The following is a 23,684-nucleotide window of genomic DNA, read 5'->3' as shown; positions in this document are numbered from 1 at the left end:
CTAACATAAGGACAACTCAGAGTATGCTATTCTGTTCTTCTGAAATAAAAAAATTGATTTATTAGACTTTTTTAAATGTAGATGTTCCAAAGGTCCGCATCAGTGGCGTGTAGGCTATGTGTGGAAGCCAAGAGATGTTAAATGTGTTTATGTTAATTAACGGTCAATTACCGTGAGACCGGCAGTTATTTGCTTGACAATAACCGGCTGACTAAATGTAATGACCGCCACAGCCCTAGTTGTGCATCAGCAATTTGTATCTTGTTATGTCAGTTACTGACAGTCACTCAATTAGCCATGTCAGCTAACAATTCGTAGATTGGTAAATTAGTCTAGCCAGCTATCTAAACTTGTAATAATCATGGCTGAATACAGACCGGCCACGCAGGGCAGATTTTGTTAGTACCTCTCACTCAGATATCCTTAACATGGCATAAGTCATGGCAAAATGTGTAGAATTGCAGGGAATTAACTGTGAAACGTAATTTTTTCTCTCTTCCATCAAGAGGGGGGGGTCACTAAAATGTTTTGCCGGCGAGGTGGGGGCAAATCTCGCTTAGGGCCCCCAAAAGGCTAGAGCCGACCCTGACAAGTTCCAATCAAAGTGCCAATGCTGCTTAGAAATCTCCAATTGTTAACATTTGTTGGAAGACATGAAAATAACAAACTTGGTTTCCTCTGCCAAGAGGCTGAAACTTGGTCGCAAGTGGATCTTCCAGTAAGACAATAATCCCAAGCACACATCAAAATCCACAAAGAAATAGTTAATTGATCCACATTTTGCAATGGTCATCTCATGAGGATATACTTTCGAGTGATTTGAGAAGGGATGACAACAAGCATCACTCATCTCCTCTTATGTATAGAGCATGCAGAGACATCCATGCCACCAGGTCAGATGGGAGTCATATAACATGCAGCAAAGGTCTCCTAGCCTGAGGATGTCAGGTGCCTATAGAAACAAATGAAATCAACCAGCCACGGTCTCCTAGCCTGAGGATGTCAGGGGACTACAGAAAGAAATTAAATCAATCATGACCACAACCTGAGGGTACATGTCTTGTGTGATGGCCATCATGCTAATATTAGTAACCACTCCAAAAAATATGTTTCCTATCGAATTTAAATTTTATTATTTTCTAATTCTAAATATTACCACATTTGAATTCTTTCTAGGCTCTTCACACAAGGTGATATATAGAGTTCTTTGTAATAGTTCAATTGTGTAAAGACTGTGCTGTGACCAACAACAAACATCAGTTGCCTCATAATAAACAGGTCCCTCACCTAACAAGATGATCCCATTCAAAACGTAATGAGACAGACAAGCAAGACACCACAATCCTGTCTGTCTGCCCTTCAGAGACTTCTCTATTCAGGTACAATTAGCAGTCTGCTGAGCAATAACCACAAAGACCCAGAGCCATATATTTAGATATTATTTATTTATATTTCAGTCTAAATATATGGCTCTGCCAAGGCCAAACTGTTCTCCCTCATTTTGGGGTTGGCAAACAGAAGAATACACTTAAAAGAGATGAAAAAGAGGGCATTTATTTAATACAAAATAAATTCCTATATTGACTCAGTATTTGACTCAATAAATGACTGGACATGTTAACCTTGGAACAGTGTCAGAGAAGTAATAACAGATGTTTTTTGGGGTAAAAAAATAAATAATCCTAAATAGCCTTGTCTTCGACTGTGTTGAGAAAGTCTTAAATTAGACATTAATCAAGGTCTGAGCTATTCTGGGATCCTCTGAATAAACCTTGTTTTGTTTTTTAATAGCTGCAAGTTATGTATTCAAGTCTGACTGGGTGAAAGCAGATGACATTTGCCACACAATGTGTAGTGGCAGACAGCCTGACAAACACAGCCAGCAGCATTGATAACAAAACACAACCTACTGCTGTAACATGAAAACACACTACTGACAGCAAACCCTAAAATAATGCGACACTATGTGAACACAAATTAATTTTCCTGACAACAACTAAGAATCAGGCCTTACACTGTCTCACTGAGTCTCAAATGGCACCCTATTCCTTATAGTGCACTACTATGGGCGCTGGCCAAAAGTAGTGCATTACATGGAGAATAGGGTGCCATTTGAGACCCACAGTCTCTCGCTGCTGTAGCCTGCATTCATAATCTCTCTCCACTCACAATGCCCCCTCCACTTTAAATTCAATTACTATTACATAACATACCAAACTCCAAAATAAACCTTGAAATTAAAGTAGCAGAATTGCTGGAACAGCTAGCTTCACACATATTCATGAAAGAGCACACCTTGGCAACATTGATTTGAAATAGATCAAAGTGCACTCTAATCTGAGTGAGACAGTGAATGTGTCCCAAATAGCACCCTATTCCCTTTATAGTGCATTACTTTAGACCAGGGCCCATGGAATAGGGACCCTAACATTGGAATAGGGTGCCATTTGGGAAGCAAAGATCATCCGCACTAGTTTCTCTCCTCAGACTAGCGAAGTTCAGCTAAGGTCGTGGAGCCACAGGCCGTGGTAGGGAGCATGAATCTGTGATCAGTAATGTAGAATAAAATACATATATTCTGATGGGATTAAAACTAGTGCCTCAAACTGTACCTCAATCCACTGATGCCGTATCCCACATGACACTCTCTGTCGCTCTGTTTCAGTAGTTAGTATTCTGCCACTATGACGTACCCCACATGACACTCTCTGTCGTTCTGTTTCAGTAGTTAGTATTCTGCCACTATGACGTACCCCACATGACACTCTCTGTTTCAGTAGTTAGTATTCTGCCACTATGACGTACCCCACATGACACTCTCTGTTTCAGTAGTTAGTATTCTGCCACTATGACGTATCCCACATGACACTCTCTGTTTCAGTAGTTAGTATTCTGCCACTATGACGTACCCCCATATGACACTCTCTGTTTCAGTAGTTAGTATTCTGCCACTATGACGTACCCCACATGACACTCTCTGTTTCAGTAGTTAGTATTCTGCCACTATGATGTACCCCACATGACACTCTCTGTTTCAGTAGTTAGTATTCTGCCACTATGACGTACCCCACATGACACTCTCTGTCCTTCTGTTTCAGTAGTTAGTATTCTGCCACTATGATGTACCCCACATGACACTCTCTGTTTCAGTAGTTAGTATTCTGCCACTATGACGTACCCCACATGACACTCTCTGTTGTTCTGTTTCAGTAGTTAGTATTCTGCCACTATGACGTACCTCACATGACACTCTCTGTTTCAGTAGTTAGTATTCTGCCACTATGACGTACCCCACATGACACTCTCTGTCGTTCTGTTTCAGTAGTTAGTATTCTGCCACTATGACGTACCCCACATGACACTCTCTGTTGTTCTGTTTCAGTAGTTAGTATTCTGCCACTATGACGTACCTCACATGACACTCTCTGTTTCAGTAGTTAGTATTCTGCCACTATGACGTACCCCACATGACACTCTCTGTCGTTCTGTTTCAGTAGTTAGTATTCTGCCACTATGACGTACCCCACATGACACTCTCTGTTTCAGTAGTTAGTATTCTGCCACTATGACGTACCCCACATGACACTCTCTGTTTCAGTAGTTAGTATTCTGCCACTATGACGTACCCCACATGACACTCTCTGTCGTTCTGTTTCAGTAGTTAGTATTCTGCCACTATGACGTACCCCACATGACACTCTCTGTTTCAGTAGTTAGTATTCTGCCACTATGACGTACCCCACATGACACTCTCTGTTTCAGTAGTTAGTATTCTGCCACTATGACGTACCCCACATGACACTCTCTGTTTCAGTAGTTAGTATTCTGCCACTATGACGTACCCCCACATGACACTCTCTGTTTCAGTAGTTAGTATTCTGCCACTATGACGTATCCCACATGACACTCTCTGTTTCAGTAGTTAGTATTCTGCCACTATGACGTACCCCATATGACACTCTCTGTTTCAGTAGTTAGTATTCTGCCACTATGACGTACTCCCACATGACACTCTCTGTTTCAGTAGTTAGTATTCTGCCACTATGATGTACCCCACATGACACTCTCTGTTTCAGTAGTTAGTATTCTGCCACTATGACGTACCCCCACATGACACTCTCTGTCCTTCTGTTTCAGTAGTTAGTATTCTGCCACTATGATGTACCCCACATGACACTCTCTGTTTCAGTAGTTAGTATTCTGCCACTATGACGTACCCCCACATGACACTCTCTGTTGTTCTGTTTCAGTAGTTAGTATTCTGCCACTATGACGTACCTCACATGACACTCTCTGTTTCAGTAGTTAGTATTCTGCCACTATGACGTACCCCACATGACACTCTCTGTCGTTCTGTTTCAGTAGTTAGTATTCTGCCACTATGACGTACCCCACATGACACTCTCTGTTGTTCTGTTTCAGTAGTTAGTATTCTGCCACTATGACGTACCTCACATGACACTCTCTGTTTCAGTAGTTAGTATTCTGCCACTATGACGTACCCCACATGACACTCTCTGTCGTTCTGTTTCAGTAGTTAGTATTCTGCCACTATGACGTACCCCACATGACACTCTCTGTTTCAGTAGTTAGTATTCTGCCACTATGACGTACCCCACATGACACTCTCTGTTTCAGTAGTTAGTATTCTGCCACTATGACGTACCCCACATGACACTCTCTGTCGTTCTGTTTCAGTAGTTAGTATTCTGCCACTATGACGTACCCCACATGACACTCTCTGTTTCAGTAGTTAGTATTCTGCCACTATGACGTACCCCACATGACACTCTCTGTTTCAGTAGTTAGTATTCTGCCACTATGACGTACCCCACATGACACTCTCTGTTTCAGTAGTTAGTATTCTGCCACTATGACGTACTCCCCACATGACACTCTCTGTTTCAGTTGTTAGTATTCTGCCACTATGACGTATCCCACATGACACTCTCTGTTTCAGTAGTTAGTATTCTGCCACTATGACGTACCCCATATGACACTCTCTGTTTCAGTAGTTAGTATTCTGCCACTATGACGTACCCCACATGACACTCTCTGTTGTTCTGTTTCAGTAGTTAGTATTCTGCCACTATGACGTACCCCACATGACACTCTCTGTTTCAGTAGTTAGTATTCTGCCACTATGACGTACCCCACATGACACTCTCTGTTGTTCTGTTTCAGTAGTTAGTATTCTGCCACTATGACGTATCCCACATGACACTCTCTGTTTCAGTAGTTAGTATTCTGCCACTATGACGTACCCCACATGACACTCTCTGTTTCAGTAGTTAGTATTCTGCCACTATGACGTATCCCACATGACACTCTCTGTTTCAGTAGTCAGGATTCTGCCACTATGACGTACCCCATATGACACTCTCTGTTTCAGTAGTTAGTATTCTGCCACTATGACGTATCCCACATGACACTCTCTGTTTCAGTAGTTAGTATTCTGCCACTATGACGTACCCCACATGACACTCTCTATTTCAGTAGTTAGTATTCTGCCACTATGACGTATCCCACATGACACTCTCTGTTTCAGTAGTTAGTATTCTGCCACTATGACGTACCCCACATGACACTCTCTGTTTCAGTAGTTAGTATTCTGCCACTATGACGTATCCCACATGACACTCTCTGTTTCAGTAGTTAGTATTCTGCCACTATGATGTACCCCACATGACACTCTCTGTTTCAGTAGTTAGTATTCTGCCACTATGACGTACCCCACATGACACTCTCTGTTGTTCTGTTTCAGTAGTTAGTATTCTGCCACTATGACGTACCTCACATGACACTCTCTGTTTCAGTAGTTAGTATTCTGCCACTATGACGTACCCCACATGACACTCTCTGTCGTTCTGTTTCAGTAGTTAGTATTCTGCCACTATGACGTACCCCACATGACACTCTCTGTTTCAGTAGTTAGTATTCTGCCACTATGACGTACCCCACATGACACTCTCTGTTTCAGTAGTTAGTATTCTGCCACTATGACATACCCCACATGACACTCTCTGTTTCAGTAGTTAGTATTCTGCCACTATGACGTACCCCACATGACACTCTCTGTTTCAGTAGTTAGTATTCTGTCACTATGACGTACCCACATGACACTCTCTGTTTCAGTAGTTAGTATTCTGCCACTATGACGTACCCCACATGACACTCTCTGTTTCAGTAGTTAGTATTCTGCCACTATGACGTACACCACATTACACTCTCTGTTTCAGTAGTTAGTATTCTGCCACTATGACGTACCCCACATGACACTCTCTGTTTCAGTAGTTAGTATTCTGCCACTATGACGTACCCCACATGACACTCTCTGTTTCAGTAGTTAGTATTCTGCCACTATGACGTACCCCACATGACACTCTCTGTTTCAGTTGTTAGTATTCTGCCACTATGACGTATCCCACATGACACTCTCTGTTTCAGTAGTTAGTATTCTGCCACTATGACGTACCCCATATGACACTCTCTGTTTCAGTAGTTAGTATTCTGCCACTATGACGTACCCCACATGACACTCTCTGTTGTTCTGTTTCAGTAGTTAGTATTCTGCCACTATGACGTACCCCACATGACACTCTCTGTTTCAGTAGTTAGTATTCTGCCACTATGACGTACCCCACATGACACTCTCTGTTGTTCTGTTTCAGTAGTTAGTATTCTGCCACTATGACGTATCCCACATGACACTCTCTGTTTCAGTAGTTAGTATTCTGCCACTATGACGTACCCCACATGACACTCTCTGTTTCAGTAGTTAGTATTCTGCCACTATGACGTATCCCACATGACACTCTCTGTTTCAGTAGTCAGGATTCTGCCACTATGACGTACCCCATATGACACTCTCTGTTTCAGTAGTTAGTATTCTGCCACTATGACGTATCCCACATGACACTCTCTGTTTCAGTAGTTAGTATTCTGCCACTATGACGTACCCCACATGACACTCTCTATTTCAGTAGTTAGTATTCTGCCACTATGACGTATCCCACATGACACTCTCTGTTTCAGTAGTTAGTATTCTGCCACTATGACGTACCCCACATGACACTCTCTGTTTCAGTAGTTAGTATTCTGCCACTATGACGTATCCCACATGACACTCTCTGTTTCAGTAGTTAGTATTCTGCCACTATGATGTACCCCACATGACACTCTCTGTTTCAGTAGTTAGTATTCTGCCACTATGACGTACCCCACATGACACTCTCTGTTGTTCTGTTTCAGTAGTTAGTATTCTGCCACTATGACGTACCTCACATGACACTCTCTGTTTCAGTAGTTAGTATTCTGCCACTATGACGCACCCCACATGACACTCTCTGTCGTTCTGTTTCAGTAGTTAGTATTCTGCCACTATGACGTACCCCACATGACACTCTCTGTTTCAGTAGTTAGTATTCTGCCACTATGACGTACCCCACATGACACTCTCTGTTTCAGTAGTTAGTATTCTGCCACTATGACATACCCCACATGACACTCTCTGTTTCAGTAGTTAGTATTCTGCCACTATGACGTACCCCACATGACACTCTCTGTTTCAGTAGTTAGTATTCTGTCACTATGACGTACCCCACATGACACTCTCTGTTTCAGTAGTTAGTATTCTGCCACTATGACGTACCCCACATGACACTCTCTGTTTCAGTAGTTAGTATTCTGCCACTATGACGTACACCACATTACACTCTCTGTTTCAGTAGTTAGTATTCTGCCACTATGACGTACCCCACATGACACTCTCTGTTTCAGTAGTTAGTATTCTGCCACTATGACGTACCCCACATGACACTCTCTGTTTCAGTAGTTAGTATTCTGCCACTATGACATACCCCACATGACACTCTCTGTTTCAGTAGTTAGTATTCTGCCACTATGACGTACTCCCCACATGACACTCTCTGTTTCAGTAGTTAGTATTCTGCCACTATGACGTACCCCACATGACACTCTCTGTCGTTCTGGTTCAGTAGTTAGTATTCTGCCACTATGACGTACCCCACATGACACTCTCTGTTTTAGTAGTTAGTATTCTGCCACTATGACGTACCCCACATGACACTCTCTGTTTCAGTAGTTAGTATTCTGCCACTATGACGTACCCCACATGACACTCTCTGTTTCAGTAGTTAGTATTCTGCCACTATGACGTACCCCACATGACACTCTCTGTTTCAGTAGTTAGTATTCTGCCACTATGACGTACCCCACATGACACTCTCTGTTTCAGTAGTTAGTATTCTGCCACTATGATGTACCCCACATGACACTCTCTGTTTCAGTAGTTAGTATTCTGCCACTATGACGTACCCCACATGACACTCTCTGTCCTTCTGTTTCAGTAGTTAGTATTCTGCCACTATGATGTACCCCACATGACACTCTCTGTTTCAGTAGTTAGTATTCTGCCACTATGACGTACCCCACATGACACTCTCTGTTGTTCTGTTTCAGTAGTTAGTATTCTGCCACTATGACGTACCTCACATGACACTCTCTGTTTCAGTAGTTAGTATTCTGCCACTATGACGTACCCCACATGACACTCTCTGTCGTTCTGTTTCAGTAGTTAGTATTCTGCCACTATGACGTACCCCACATGACACTCTCTGTTGTTCTGTTTCAGTAGTTAGTATTCTGCCACTATGACGTACCTCACATGACACTCTCTGTTTCAGTAGTTAGTATTCTGCCACTATGACGTACCCCCATGACACTCTCTGTCGTTCTGTTTCAGTAGTTAGTATTCTGCCACTATGACGTACCCCACATGACACTCTCTGTTTCAGTAGTTAGTATTCTGCCACTATGACGTACCCCACATGACACTCTCTGTTTCAGTAGTTAGTATTCTGCCACTATGACGTACCCCACATGACACTCTCTGTCGTTCTGTTTCAGTAGTTAGTATTCTGCCACTATGACGTACCCCACATGACACTCTCTGTTTCAGTAGTTAGTATTCTGCCACTATGACGTACCCCACATGACACTCTCTGTTTCAGTAGTTAGTATTCTGCCACTATGACGTACCCCACATGACACTCTCTGTTTCAGTAGTTAGTATTCTGCCACTATGACGTACCCCACATGACACTCTCTGTTTCAGTAGTTAGTATTCTGCCACTATGACGTATCCCACATGACACTCTCTGTTTCAGTAGTTAGTATTCTGCCACTATGACGTACCCCATATGACACTCTCTGTTTCAGTAGTTAGTATTCTGCCACTATGACGTACCCCACATGACACTCTCTGTTTCAGTAGTTAGTATTCTGCCACTATGATGTACCCCACATGACACTCTCTGTTTCAGTAGTTAGTATTCTGCCACTATGACGTACCCACATGACACTCTCTGTCCTTCTGTTTCAGTAGTTAGTATTCTGCCACTATGATGTACCCCACATGACACTCTCTGTTTCAGTAGTTAGTATTCTGCCACTATGACGTACCCCACATGACACTCTCTGTTGTTCTGTTTCAGTAGTTAGTATTCTGCCACTATGACGTACCTCACATGACACTCTCTGTTTCAGTAGTTAGTATTCTGCCACTATGACGTACCCCACATGACACTCTCTGTCGTTCTGTTTCAGTAGTTAGTATTCTGCCACTATGACGTACCCCACATGACACTCTCTGTTGTTCTGTTTCAGTAGTTAGTATTCTGCCACTATGACGTACCTCACATGACACTCTCTGTTTCAGTAGTTAGTATTCTGCCACTATGACGTACCCCACATGACACTCTCTGTCGTTCTGTTTCAGTAGTTAGTATTCTGCCACTATGACGTACCCCACATGACACTCTCTGTTTCAGTAGTTAGTATTCTGCCACTATGACGTACCCCACATGACACTCTCTGTTTCAGTAGTTAGTATTCTGCCACTATGACGTACCCCACATGACACTCTCTGGCTTCTGTTTCAGTAGTTAGTATTCTGCCACTATGACGTACCCCACATGACACTCTCTGTTTCAGTAGTTAGTATTCTGCCACTATGACGTACCCCACATGACACTCTCTGTTTCAGTAGTTAGTATTCTGCCACTATGACGTACCCCACATGACACTCTCTGTTTCAGTAGTTAGTATTCTGCCACTATGACGTACCCCACATGACACTCTCTGTTTCAGTTGTTAGTATTCTGCCACTATGACGTATCCCACATGACACTCTCTGTTTCAGTAGTTAGTATTCTGCCACTATGACGTACCCCATATGACACTCTCTGTTTCCAGTAGTTAGTATTCTGCCACTATGACGTACCCCACATGACACTCTCTGTTGTTCTGTTTCAGTAGTTAGTATTCTGCCACTATGACGTACCCCACATGACACTCTCTGTTTCAGTAGTTAGTATTCTGCCACTATGACGTACCCCACATGACACTCTCTGTTGTTCTGTTTCAGTAGTTAGTATTCTGCCACTATGACGTATCCCACATGACACTCTCTGTTTCAGTAGTTAGTATTCTGCCACTATGACGTACCCCACATGACACTCTCTGTTTCAGTAGTTAGTATTCTGCCACTATGACGTATCCCACATGACACTCTCTGTTTCAGTAGTCAGTATTCTGCCACTATGACGTACCCCATATGACACTCTCTGTTTCAGTAGTTAGTATTCTGCCACTATGACGTATCCCACATGACACTCTCTGTTTCAGTAGTTAGTATTCTGCCACTATGACGTACCCCACATGACACTCTCTATTTCAGTAGTTAGTATTCTGCCACTATGACGTATCCCACATGACACTCTCTGTTTCAGTAGTTAGTATTCTGCCACTATGACGTACCCCACATGACACTCTCTGTTTCAGTAGTTAGTATTCTGCCACTATGACGTATCCCACATGACACTCTCTGTTTCAGTAGTTAGTATTCTGCCACTATGATGTACCCCACATGACACTCTCTGTTTCAGTAGTTAGTATTCTGCCACTATGACGTACTCCCACATGACACTCTCTGTTGTTCTGTTTCAGTAGTTAGTATTCTGCCACTATGACGTACCTCACATGACACTCTCTGTTTCAGTAGTTAGTATTCTGCCACTATGACGTACCCCACATGACACTCTCTGTCGTTCTGTTTCAGTAGTTAGTATTCTGCCACTATGACGTACCCCACATGACACTCTCTGTTTCAGTAGTTAGTATTCTGCCACTATGACGTACCCCACATGACACTCTCTGTTTCAGTAGTTAGTATTCTGCCACTATGACGTACCCCACATGACACTCTCTGTTTCAGTAGTTAGTATTCTGCCACTATGACGTACCCCACATGACACTCTCTGTTTCAGTAGTTAGTATTCTGTCACTATGACGTACCCCACATGACACTCTCTGTTTCAGTAGTTAGTATTCTGCCACTATGACGTACCCCACATGACACTCTCTGTTTCAGTAGTTAGTATTCTGCCACTATGACGTACACCACATTACACTCTCTGTTTCAGTAGTTAGTATTCTGCCACTATGACGTACCCCACATGACACTCTCTGTTTCAGTAGTTAGTATTCTGCCACTATGACGTACCCCACATGACACTCTCTGTTTCAGTAGTTAGTATTCTGCCACTATGACGTACCCCACATGACACTCTCTGTTTCAGTAGTTAGTATTCTGCCACTATGACGTACCCCACATGACACTCTCTGTCGTTCTGTTTCAGTAGTTAGTATTCTGCCACTATGACGTACTCCCACATGACACTCTCTGTTTCAGTAGTTAGTATTCTGCCACTATGACGTACTCCCACATGACACTCTCTGTTTCAGTAGTTAGTATTCTGCCACTATGACGTACCCCACATGACACTCTCTGTCGTTCTGTTTCAGTAGTTAGTATTCTGCCACTATGACGTACCCCACATGACACTCTCTGTTTCAGTAGTTAGTATTCTGCCACTATGACGTACCCCACATGACACTCTCTGTTTCAGTAGTTAGTATTCTGCCACTATGACGTACCCCACATGACACTCTCTGTTTCAGTAGTTAGTATTCTGCCACTATGACGTACCCCACATGACACTCTCTGTTTCAGTAGTTAGTATTCTGCCACTATGACGTATCCCACATGACACTCTCTGTTTCAGTAGTTAGTATTCTGCCACTATGACGTACCCCATATGACACTCTCTGTTTCAGTAGTTAGTATTCTGCCACTATGACGTACCCCACATGACACTCTCTGTTTCAGTAGTTAGTATTCTGCCACTATGATGTACCCCACATGACACTCTCTGTTTCAGTAGTTAGTATTCTGCCACTATGACGTACCCCACATGACACTCTCTGTCCTTCTGTTTCAGTAGTTAGTATTCTGCCACTATGATGTACCCCACATGACACTCTCTGTTTCAGTAGTTAGTATTCTGCCACTATGACGTACCCCACATGACACTCTCTGTTGTTCTGTTTCAGTAGTTAGTATTCTGCCACTATGACGTACCTCACATGACACTCTCTGTTTCAGTAGTTAGTATTCTGCCACTATGACGTACCCCACATGACACTCTCTGTCGTTCTGTTTCAGTAGTTAGTATTCTGCCACTATGACGTACCCCCACATGACACTCTCTGTTGTTCTGTTTCAGTAGTTAGTATTCTGCCACTATGACGTACCTCACATGACACTCTCTGTTTCAGTAGTTAGTATTCTGCCACTATGACGTACCCCACATGACACTCTCTGTCGTTCTGTTTCAGTAGTTAGTATTCTGCCACTATGACGTACCCCACATGACACTCTCTGTTTCAGTAGTTAGTATTCTGCCACTATGACGTACCCCACATGACACTCTCTGTTTCAGTAGTTAGTATTCTGCCACTATGACGTACCCCCACATGACACTCTCTGTCGTTCTGTTTCAGTAGTTAGTATTCTGCCACTATGACGTACCCCACATGACACTCTCTGTTTCAGTAGTTAGTATTCTGCCACTATGACGTACCCCACATGACACTCTCTGTTTCAGTAGTTAGTATTCTGCCACTATGACGTACCCCACATGACACTCTCTGTTTCAGTAGTTAGTATTCTGCCACTATGACGTACCCCACATGACACTCTCTGTTTCAGTTGTTAGTATTCTGCCACTATGACGTATCCCACATGACACTCTCTGTTTCAGTAGTTAGTATTCTGCCACTATGACGTACCCCATATGACACTCTCTGTTTCAGTAGTTAGTATTCTGCCACTATGACGTACCCCACATGACACTCTCTGTTGTTCTGTTTCAGTAGTTAGTATTCTGCCACTATGACGTACCCCACATGACACTCTCTGTTTCAGTAGTTAGTATTCTGCCACTATGACGTACCCCACATGACACTCTCTGTTGTTCTGTTTCAGTAGTTAGTATTCTGCCACTATGACGTATCCCACATGACACTCTCTGTTTCAGTAGTTAGTATTCTGCCACTATGACGTACCCCACATGACACTCTCTGTTTCAGTAGTTAGTATTCTGCCACTATGACGTATCCCACATGACACTCTCTGTTTCAGTAGTCAGGATTCTGCCACTATGACGTACCCCATATGACACTCTCTGTTTCAGTAGTTAGTATTCTGCCACTATGACGTATCCCACATGACACTCTCTGTTTCAGTAGTTAGTATTCTGCCACTATGACGTACCCCACATGACACTCTCTATTTCAGTAGTTAGTATTCTGCCACTATGACGTATCCCACATGACACTCTCTGTTTCAGTAGTTAGTATTCTGCCACTATGACGTACCCCACATGACACTCTCTGTTTCAGTAGTTAGTATTCTGCCACTATGACGTATCCCACATGACACTCTCTGTTTCAGTAGTTAGTATTCTGCCACTATGATGTACCCCACATGACACTCTCTGTTTCAGTAGTTAGTATTCTGCCACTATGACGTACCCCACATGACACTCTCTGTTGTTCTGTTTCAGTAGTTAGTATTCTGCCACTATGACGTACCTCACATGACACTCTCTGTTTCAGTAGTTAGTATTCTGCCACTATGACGTACCCCACATGACACTCTCTGTCGTTCTGTTTCAGTAGTTAGTATTCTGCCACTATGACGTACCCCACATGACACTCTCTGTTTCAGTAGTTAGTATTCTGCCACTATGACGTACCCCACATGACACTCTCTGTTTCAGTAGTTAGTATTCTGCCACTATGACGTACCCCACATGACACTCTCTGTTTCAGTAGTTAGTATTCTGCCACTATGACGTACCCCACATGACACTCTCTGTTTCAGTAGTTAGTATTCTGTCACTATGACGTACCCCACATGACACTCTCTGTTTCAGTAGTTAGTATTCTGCCACTATGACGTACCCCACATGACACTCTCTGTTTCAGTAGTTAGTATTCTGCCACTATGACGTACACCACATGACACTCTCTGTTTCAGTAGTTAGTATTCTGCCACTATGACGTACCCCACATGACACTCTCTGTTTCAGTAGTTAGTATTCTGCCACTATGACGTACCCCACATGACACTCTCTGTTTCAGTAGTTAGTATTCTGCCACTATGACGTACCCCACATGACACTCTCTGTTTCAGTTGTTAGTATTCTGCCACTATGACGTATCCCACATGACACTCTCTGTTTCAGTAGTTAGTATTCTGCCACTATGACGTACCCCATATGACACTCTCTGTTTCAGTAGTTAGTATTCTGCCACTATGACGTACCCCACATGACACTCTTGTTGTTCTGTTTCAGTAGTTAGTATTCTGCCACTATGACGTACCCCACATGACACTCTCTGTTTCAGTAGTTAGTATTCTGCCACTATGACGTACCCCACATGACACTCTCTGTTGTTCTGTTTCAGTAGTTAGTATTCTGCCACTATGACGTATCCCACATGACACTCTCTGTTTCAGTAGTTAGTATTCTGCCACTATGACGTACCCCACATGACACTCTCTGTTTCAGTAGTTAGTATTCTGCCACTATGACGTATCCCACATGACACTCTCTGTTTCAGTAGTCAGGATTCTGCCACTATGACGTACCCCATATGACACTCTCTGTTTCAGTAGTTAGTATTCTGCCACTATGACGTATCCCACATGACACTCTCTGTTTCAGTAGTTAGTATTCTGCCACTATGACGTACCCCACATGACACTCTCTATTTCAGTAGTTAGTATTCTGCCACTATGACGTATCCCACATGACACTCTCTGTTTCAGTAGTTAGTATTCTGCCACTATGACGTACCCCACATGACACTCTCTGTTTCAGTAGTTAGTATTCTGCCACTATGACGTATCCCACATGACACTCTCTGTTTCAGTAGTTAGTATTCTGCCACTATGATGTACCCCACATGACACTCTCTGTTTCAGTAGTTAGTATTCTGCCACTATGACGTACCCCCACATGACACTCTCTGTTGTTCTGTTTCAGTAGTTAGTATTCTGCCACTATGACGTACCTCACATGACACTCTCTGTTTCAGTAGTTAGTATTCTGCCACTATGACGTACCCCACATGACACTCTCTGTCGTTCTGTTTCAGTAGTTAGTATTCTGCCACTATGACGTACCCCACATGACACTCTCTGTTTCAGTAGTTAGTATTCTGCCACTATGACGTACCCCACATGACACTCTCTGTTTCAGTAGTTAGTATTCTGCCACTATGACGTACCCCACATGACACTCTCTGTTTCAGTAGTTAGTATTCTGCCACTATGACGTACCCCACATGACACTCTCTGTTTCAGTAGTTAGTATTCTGCCACTATGACGTACTCCCACATGACACTCTCTGTTTCAGTAGTTAGTATTCTGCCACTATGACGTACCCACATGACACTCTCTGTTTCAGTAGTTAGTATTCTGCCACTATGACGTACACCCACATTACACTCTCTGTTTCAGTAGTTAGTATTCTGCCACTATGACGTACCCCACATGACACTCTCTGTTTCAGTAGTTAGTATTCTGCCACTATGACGTACCCCACATGACACTCTCTGTTTCAGTAGTTAGTATTCTGCCACTATGACGTACCCCACATGACACTCTCTGTTTCAGTAGTTAGTATTCTGCCACTATGACGTACCCCACATGACACTCTCTGTTTCAGTAGTTAGTATTCTGCCACTATGACGTACTCCCACATGACACTCTCTGTCGTTCTTTTCAGTAGTTAGTACTCTGCCACTATGACGTACCCCACATGACACTCTCTGTTTTCAGTAGTTAGTATTCTGCCACTATGACGTACCCCACATGACACTCTCTGTTGTTCGTTCAGTAGTTAGTATTCTGCCACTATGACGTACCCCACATGACACTCTCTGTTTCAGTAGTTAGTATTCTGCCACTATGACGTACTCCCACATGACACTCTCTGTTTCAGTAGTTAGTATTCTGCCACTATGACGTATCCCACATGACACTCTCTGTTTCAGTAGTTAGTATTCTGCCACTATGACGTACCCCACATGACACTCTCTGTTTCAGTAGTTAGTATTCTGCCACTATGACGTACCCCACATGACACTCTCTGTTTCAGTAGTTAGTATTCTGCCACTATGACGTACCCACATGACACTCTCTGTTTCAGTAGTTAGTATTCTGCCACTATGACGTACTCCCACATGACACTCTCTGTTTCTGTTTCAGTAGTTAGTATTCTGCCACTATGACGTACCCCACATGACACTCTCTGTTTCAGTAGTTAGTATTCTGCCACTATGACGTACCCCACATGACACTCTCTGTTGTCTGTTTCAGTAGTTAGTATTCTGCCACTATGACGTACCCTCACATGACACTCTCTGTTTCAGTAGTTAGTATTCTGCCACTATGACGTACCCCACATGACACTCTCTGTCGTTCTGTTTCAGTAGTTAGTATTCTGCCACTATGACGTACCCCCACATGACACTCTCTGTTGTTCTGTTTCAGTAGTTAGTATTCTGCCACTATGACGTACCTCACATGACACTCTCTGTTTCAGTAGTTAGTATTCTGCCACTATGACGTACCCCACATGACACTCTCTGTCGTTCTGTTTCAGTAGTTAGTATTCTGCCACTATGACGTACCCACATGACACTCTCTGTTTCAGTAGTTAGTATTCTGCCACTATGACGTACCCCACATGACACTCTCTGTTTCAGTAGTTAGTATTCTGCCACTATGACGTACCCCACATGACACTCTCTGTCGTTCTGTTTCAGTAGTTAGTATTCTGCCACTATGACGTACCCCACATGACACTCTCTGTTTCAGTAGTTAGTATTCTGCCACTATGACGTACCCCACATGACACTCTCTGTTTCAGTAGTTAGTATTCTGCCACTATGACGTACCCCACATGACACTCTCTGTTTCAGTAGTTAGTATTCTGCCACTATGACGTACCCCACATGACACTCTCTGTTTCAGTAGTTAGTATTCTGCCACTATGACGTATCCCACATGACACTCTCTGTTTCAGTAGTTAGTATTCTGCCACTATGACGTACCCCATATGACACTCTCTGTTTCAGTAGTTAGTATTCTGCCACTATGACGTACCCCACATGACACTCTCTGTTTCAGTAGTTAGTATTCTGCCACTATGATGTACCCCACATGACACTCTCTGTTTCAGTAGTTAGTATTCTGCCACTATGACGTACCCCACATGACACTCTCTGTCCTTCTGTTTCAGTAGTTAGTATTCTGCCACTATGATGTACCCCACATGACACTCTCTGTTTCAGTAGTTAGTATTCTGCCACTATGACGTACCCCACATGACACTCTCTGTTGTTCTGTTTCAGTAGTTAGTATTCTGCCACTATGACGTACCTCACATGACACTCTCTGTTTCAGTAGTTAGTATTCTGCCACTATGACGTACCCCACATGACACTCTCTGTCGTTCTGTTTCAGTAGTTAGTATTCTGCCACTATGACGTACCCCACATGACACTCTCTGTTGTTCTGTTTCAGTAGTTAGTATTCTGCCACTATGACGTACCTCACATGACACTCTCTGTTTCAGTAGTTAGTATTCTGCCACTATGACGTACCCCACATGACACTCTCTGTTTCAGTAGTTAGTATTCTGCCACTATGACGTACCCCACATGACACTCTCTGTTTCAGTTGTTAGTATTCTGCCACTATGACGTATCCCACATGACACTCTCTGTTTCAGTAGTTAGTATTCTGCCACTATGACGTACCCCATATGACACTCTCTGTTTCAGTAGTTAGTATTCTGCCACTATGACGTACCCCCACATGACACTCTCTGTTGTTCTGTTTCAGTAGTTAGTATTCTGCCACTATGACGTACCCCACATGACACTCTCTGTTTCAGTAGTTAGTATTCTGCCACTATGACGTACCCACATGACACTCTCTGTTGTTCTGTTTCAGTAGTTAGTATTCTGCCACTATGACGTATCCCACATGACACTCTCTGTTTCAGTAGTTAGTATTCTGCCACTATGACGTACCCCACATGACACTCTCTGTTTCAGTAGTTAGTATTCTGCCACTATGACGTATCCCACATGACACTCTCTGTTTCAGTAGTCAGGATTCTGCCACTATGACGTACCCCATATGACACTCTCTGTTTCAGTAGTTAGTATTCTGCCACTATGACGTATCCCACATGACACTCTCTGTTTCAGTAGTTAGTATTCTGCCACTATGACGTACCCCACATGACACTCTCTATTTCAGTAGTTAGTATTCTGCCACTATGACGTATCCCACATGACACTCTCTGTTTCAGTAGTTAGTATTCTGCCACTATGACGTACCCCACATGACACTCTCTGTTTCAGTAGTTAGTATTCTGCCACTATGACGTATCCCACATGACACTCTCTGTTTCAGTAGTTAGTATTCTGCCACTATGATGTACCCCACATGACACTCTCTGTTTCAGTAGTTAGTATTCTGCCACTATGACGTACCCCACATGACACTCTCTGTTGTTCTGTTTCAGTAGTTAGTATTCTGCCACTATGACGTACCTCACATGACACTCTCTGTTTCAGTAGTTAGTATTCTGCCACTATGACGTACCCCCACATGACACTCTCTGTCGTTCTGTTTCAGTAGTTAGTATTCTGCCACTATGACGTACCCCACATGACACTCTCTGTTTCAGTAGTTAGTATTCTGCCACTATGACGTACCCCACATGACACTCTCTGTTTCAGTAGTTAGTATTCTGCCACTATGACATACCCCACATGACACTCTCTGTTTCAGTAGTTAGTATTCTGCCACTATGACGTACCCCACATGACACTCTCTGTTTCAGTAGTTAGTATTCTGTCACTATGACGTACCCCACATGACACTCTCTGTTTCAGTAGTTAGTATTCTGCCACTATGACGTACCCCACATGACACTCTCTGTTTCAGTAGTTAGTATTCTGCCACTATGACGTACACCACATTACACTCTCTGTTTCAGTAGTTAGTATTCTGCCACTATGACGTACCCCACATGACACTCTCTGTTTCAGTAGTTAGTATTCTGCCACTATGACGTACCCCACATGACACTCTCTGTTTCAGTAGTTAGTATTCTGCCACTATGACGTACCCCACATGACACTCTCTGTTTCAGTTGTTAGTATTCTGCCACTATGACGTATCCCACATGACACTCTCTGTTTCAGTAGTTAGTATTCTGCCACTATGACGTACCCCATATGACACTCTCTGTTTCAGTAGTTAGTATTCTGCCACTATGACGTACCCCACATGACACTCTCTGTTGTTCTGTTTCAGTAGTTAGTATTCTGCCACTATGACGTACCCCACATGACACTCTCTGTTTCAGTAGTTAGTATTCTGCCACTATGACGTACCCCACATGACACTCTCTGTTGTTCTGTTTCAGTAGTTAGTATTCTGCCACTATGACGTATCCCACATGACACTCTCTGTTTCAGTAGTTAGTATTCTGCCACTATGACGTACCCCACATGACACTCTCTGTTTCAGTAGTTAGTATTCTGCCACTATGACGTATCCCACATGACACTCTCTGTTTCAGTAGTCAGGATTCTGCCACTATGACGTACCCCATATGACACTCTCTGTTTCAGTAGTTAGTATTCTGCCACTATGACGTATCCCACATGACACTCTCTGTTTCAGTAGTTAGTATTCTGCCACTATGACGTACCCCACATGACACTCTCTATTTCAGTAGTTAGTATTCTGCCACTATGACGTATCCCACATGACACTCTCTGTTTCAGTAGTTAGTATTCTGCCACTATGACGTACCCCACATGACACTCTCTGTTTCAGTAGTTAGTATTCTGCCACTATGACGTATCCCACATGACACTCTCTGTTTCAGTAGTTAGTATTCTGCCACTATGATGTACCCCACATGACACTCTCTGTTTCAGTAGTTAGTATTCTGCCACTATGACGTACCCCACATGACACTCTCTGTTGTTCTGTTTCAGTAGTTAGTATTCTGCCACTATGACGTACCTCACATGACACTCTCTGTTTCAGTAGTTAGTATTCTGCCACTATGACGTACCCCACATGACACTCTCTGTCGTTCTGTTTCAGTAGTTAGTATTCTGCCACTATGACGTACCCACATGACACTCTCTGTTTCAGTAGTTAGTATTCTGCCACTATGACGTACCCCACATGACACTCTCTGTTTCAGTAGTTAGTATTCTGCCACTATGACATACCCCACATGACACTCTCTGTTTCAGTAGTTAGTATTCTGCCACTATGACGTACCCCACATGACACTCTCTGTTTCAGTAGTTAGTATTCTGTCACTATGACGTACCCCACATGACACTCTCTGTTTCAGTAGTTAGTATTCTGCCACTATGACGTACCCCACATGACACTCTCTGTTTCAGTAGTTAGTATTCTGCCACTATGACGTACACCACATTACACTCTCTGTTTCAGTAGTTAGTATTCTGCCACTATGACGTACCCCACATGACACTCTCTGTTTCAGTAGTTAGTATTCTGCCACTATGACGTACCCCACATGACACTCTCTGTTTCAGTAGTTAGTATTCTGCCACTATGACATACCCCACATGACACTCTCTGTTTCAGTAGTTAGTATTCTGCCACTATGACGTACCCCACATGACACTCTCTGTTTCAGTAGTTAGTATTCTGCCACTATGACGTACCCCACATGACACTCTCTGTCGTTCTGTTTCAGTAGTTAGTTCTCTGCCACTATGACGTACCCCACATGACACTCTCTGTTTTAGTAGTTAGTATTCTGCCACTATGACGTACCCCACATGACACTCTCTGTTTCAGTAGTTAGTATTCTGCCACTATGACGTACCCCACATGACACTCTCTGTTTCAGTAGTTAGTATTCTGCCACTGTGACGTACCCCACATGACACTCTGTGTTTCAGTAGTTAGTATTCTGCCACTATGACGTACCCCACATGACACTCTCTGTTTCAGTAGTTAGTATTCTGCCACAATGACGTACCCCACATGACACTCTCTGTCGTTCTGTTTCAGTAGTTAGTATTCTGCCACTGTGACGTACCCCACATGACACTCTCTGTCGTTCTGTTTCAGTAGTTAGTATTCTGCCACTATGACGTACCCCACATGACACTCTCTGTTTCAGTAGTTAGTATTCTGCCACTGTGACGTACCCCACATGACACTCTCTGTTTCAGTAGTTAGTATTCTGCCACTGTGACTGACCTTTTTTCACAACAGACAGAGTTGCCGTGGTTATATTCCCTATATAGTGCACTACCAGTGCCTTTGGGAACCTGGTCAAAAGTAGTACACTATAAAGGGATAAGGGTATGATTTGTGACATAAACAGAGCTTTTTGTGTTTATTCATGTCACATTCTGTTGTATTATAATTGGCGTCATAGCTAGCAATACCCTGTGTGTTGGTTTCTTCTCAGAATAGGTCTATGCACTAATAGGCATTTTTCTGCACAAACACACACACAGCCTACGTACCTTGACTGCCTCCGTGTGTGAGACTCTGTCAAACAGCATGTTGTTAACAGTCACTATCTGATCCCCGACCCTCAGTCCTTCATTCTCGGCAAAAGATCCGGGTTCTACAAGCGACACATAGATTCCCACACCGTGCTCGGAGCCTCCCCGGATGCTGAATCCTAAACCCTCATTGCTCTTGCTGCGTCTCAGTGTCACTTGGCGGATCTCTCCGATAGGCTCCCCCTGCATGAAAGCCTGGGGAGCTGTCCCATCAGCGGTGGTGCTGAAACCATCGGGGCAAGAGCATGCTTCTGGTGATGTGAAACAAGAAAGATCATGAGGCAGCTGAGGCTCATGTGGGTTCATAAAGTGTGTAGTGGGAATTGGGACATTGTTGTTTGCAGCATTGCCTACTTCTCCTCCAAAGCTTTCAGGGTTGTTGCCACTGTTTAGTGGTAGATAATCCGTTTTAAGGTACAGGCCCTCGGAAGTATACTGGTCGAACAACAGCTGATCTGAGCGGGGAATGACCAAACGCAACATGGGGAGGAGTTCTCGTTTATTCGGCGTGTTGAGGATTATTTTGAGCGTTTGAACTAAGTCGAAGACGTTGCGCTTAGCGTGGTAAACATTGAGACAGTGGATGAACTGTTCTCTCTCGAAGTCAGTGAGCAGCAAGTTGAGCGCGTTGTGTAGCTTCCGAACGTTGGCTGACAGCCCACGGCCGCCGGACCCGGTCCCCGAGTTGCTGGTGGTCATTGAATTGAGTGAAACGCGCTCCAAATCACTGCTCATCATCCTACAACTTTTCCGTAAGCAATGCACGGTAGACAGGGATGGTCAGATATTCAGGCATTTATAATACTGCTGTAGAAGTCACTCGGGTCCGAAAACATATATGACCGCACGGCGATTCTTGGAGGAAGTCACCTTTAAAAATGGTCATTGTTCCGATGCCTGTGGTTAGGGTCAAATTATAACTGCTTACATTGTCGTCGCATCTTCTATCTTCACCTATTTAAGTAGAGTCCGGTTTTGGGTGAAGGTGCGTGGTAGATGATGGAGAGAAAATAATTGATTCAAAAAGTTGGTAGAAATACTCGTGCAGCTGTGGAATATTTATTGACTGGTCACACGTTTTATTCAACGGAATATGATCGTGGATATCCAAGAAGATGCACCAGACGCGCGCGCATTTTACGCGACAATCACAAGCAATCAAAAAGTCACAGGAATGTATTCCTCAAGGTTTGCTGAATCAAAACTGTTCGCAAGTGGTCCTCTCTGTATCTATGTCTTCGATAATTATAGAAACCAAAGTGAAAAAGATGGTTGTTTCTCGTTCGTCTCAGTGTACCCCCTTCCTCTGTCGGATAAGATCATGTTGTTCACTTGTAAGCTCCTCTGACTTGCTTTGCTCGCTCAGACTTTTTCTGAATAGGAATGACGCATTATGTGGAGTAGGCCTATGTGAGTGTGTTGCTTAGAAACTGACATCGGTTCGCGAGGCGTTACACGCAGACGCTTGGCAATACATGATTTGGTCTCATTGAAGAAACGCACAGATATAGTGGAAGTTTCCAGCTACAGTATCATCACGGTCCAGTTCATTTAGCTTACAGAAGATAGTTCCATGATGTCCATGATATTT

General features: G+C 43.4%; 1 protein-coding gene across 1 annotated transcript in view; it reads right to left on the bottom strand.

Moving 5' to 3' along the window:
* LOC121583090 (whirlin-like) overlaps positions 1-23,128 on the bottom strand; it is an 81,868-nt gene extending 58,740 nt beyond the window's left edge. The window contains exons 1-2 of the mRNA XM_045226984.1: positions 22,480-23,128; positions 22,052-22,296 (exon numbers count right to left, since the gene is read on the bottom strand). Coding sequence (XP_045082919.1) covers positions 22,052-22,296; positions 22,480-22,831 — 597 coding nt within the window. The 5' untranslated portion in view covers positions 22,832-23,128. The remainder of the gene's footprint in view (positions 1-22,051; positions 22,297-22,479) is intronic.
* Between the last annotated feature and the right edge of the window lie 556 nt (positions 23,129-23,684).

This window comes from Coregonus clupeaformis, chromosome 18 (assembly GCF_020615455.1).
Source record: "Coregonus clupeaformis isolate EN_2021a chromosome 18, ASM2061545v1, whole genome shotgun sequence".
NCBI lineage: Eukaryota > Metazoa > Chordata > Actinopteri > Salmoniformes > Salmonidae > Coregonus > Coregonus clupeaformis.
The sequence above is the reverse complement of the archived record's forward strand: the minus strand, read 5'-3'. Positions and strand labels throughout refer to the sequence as shown.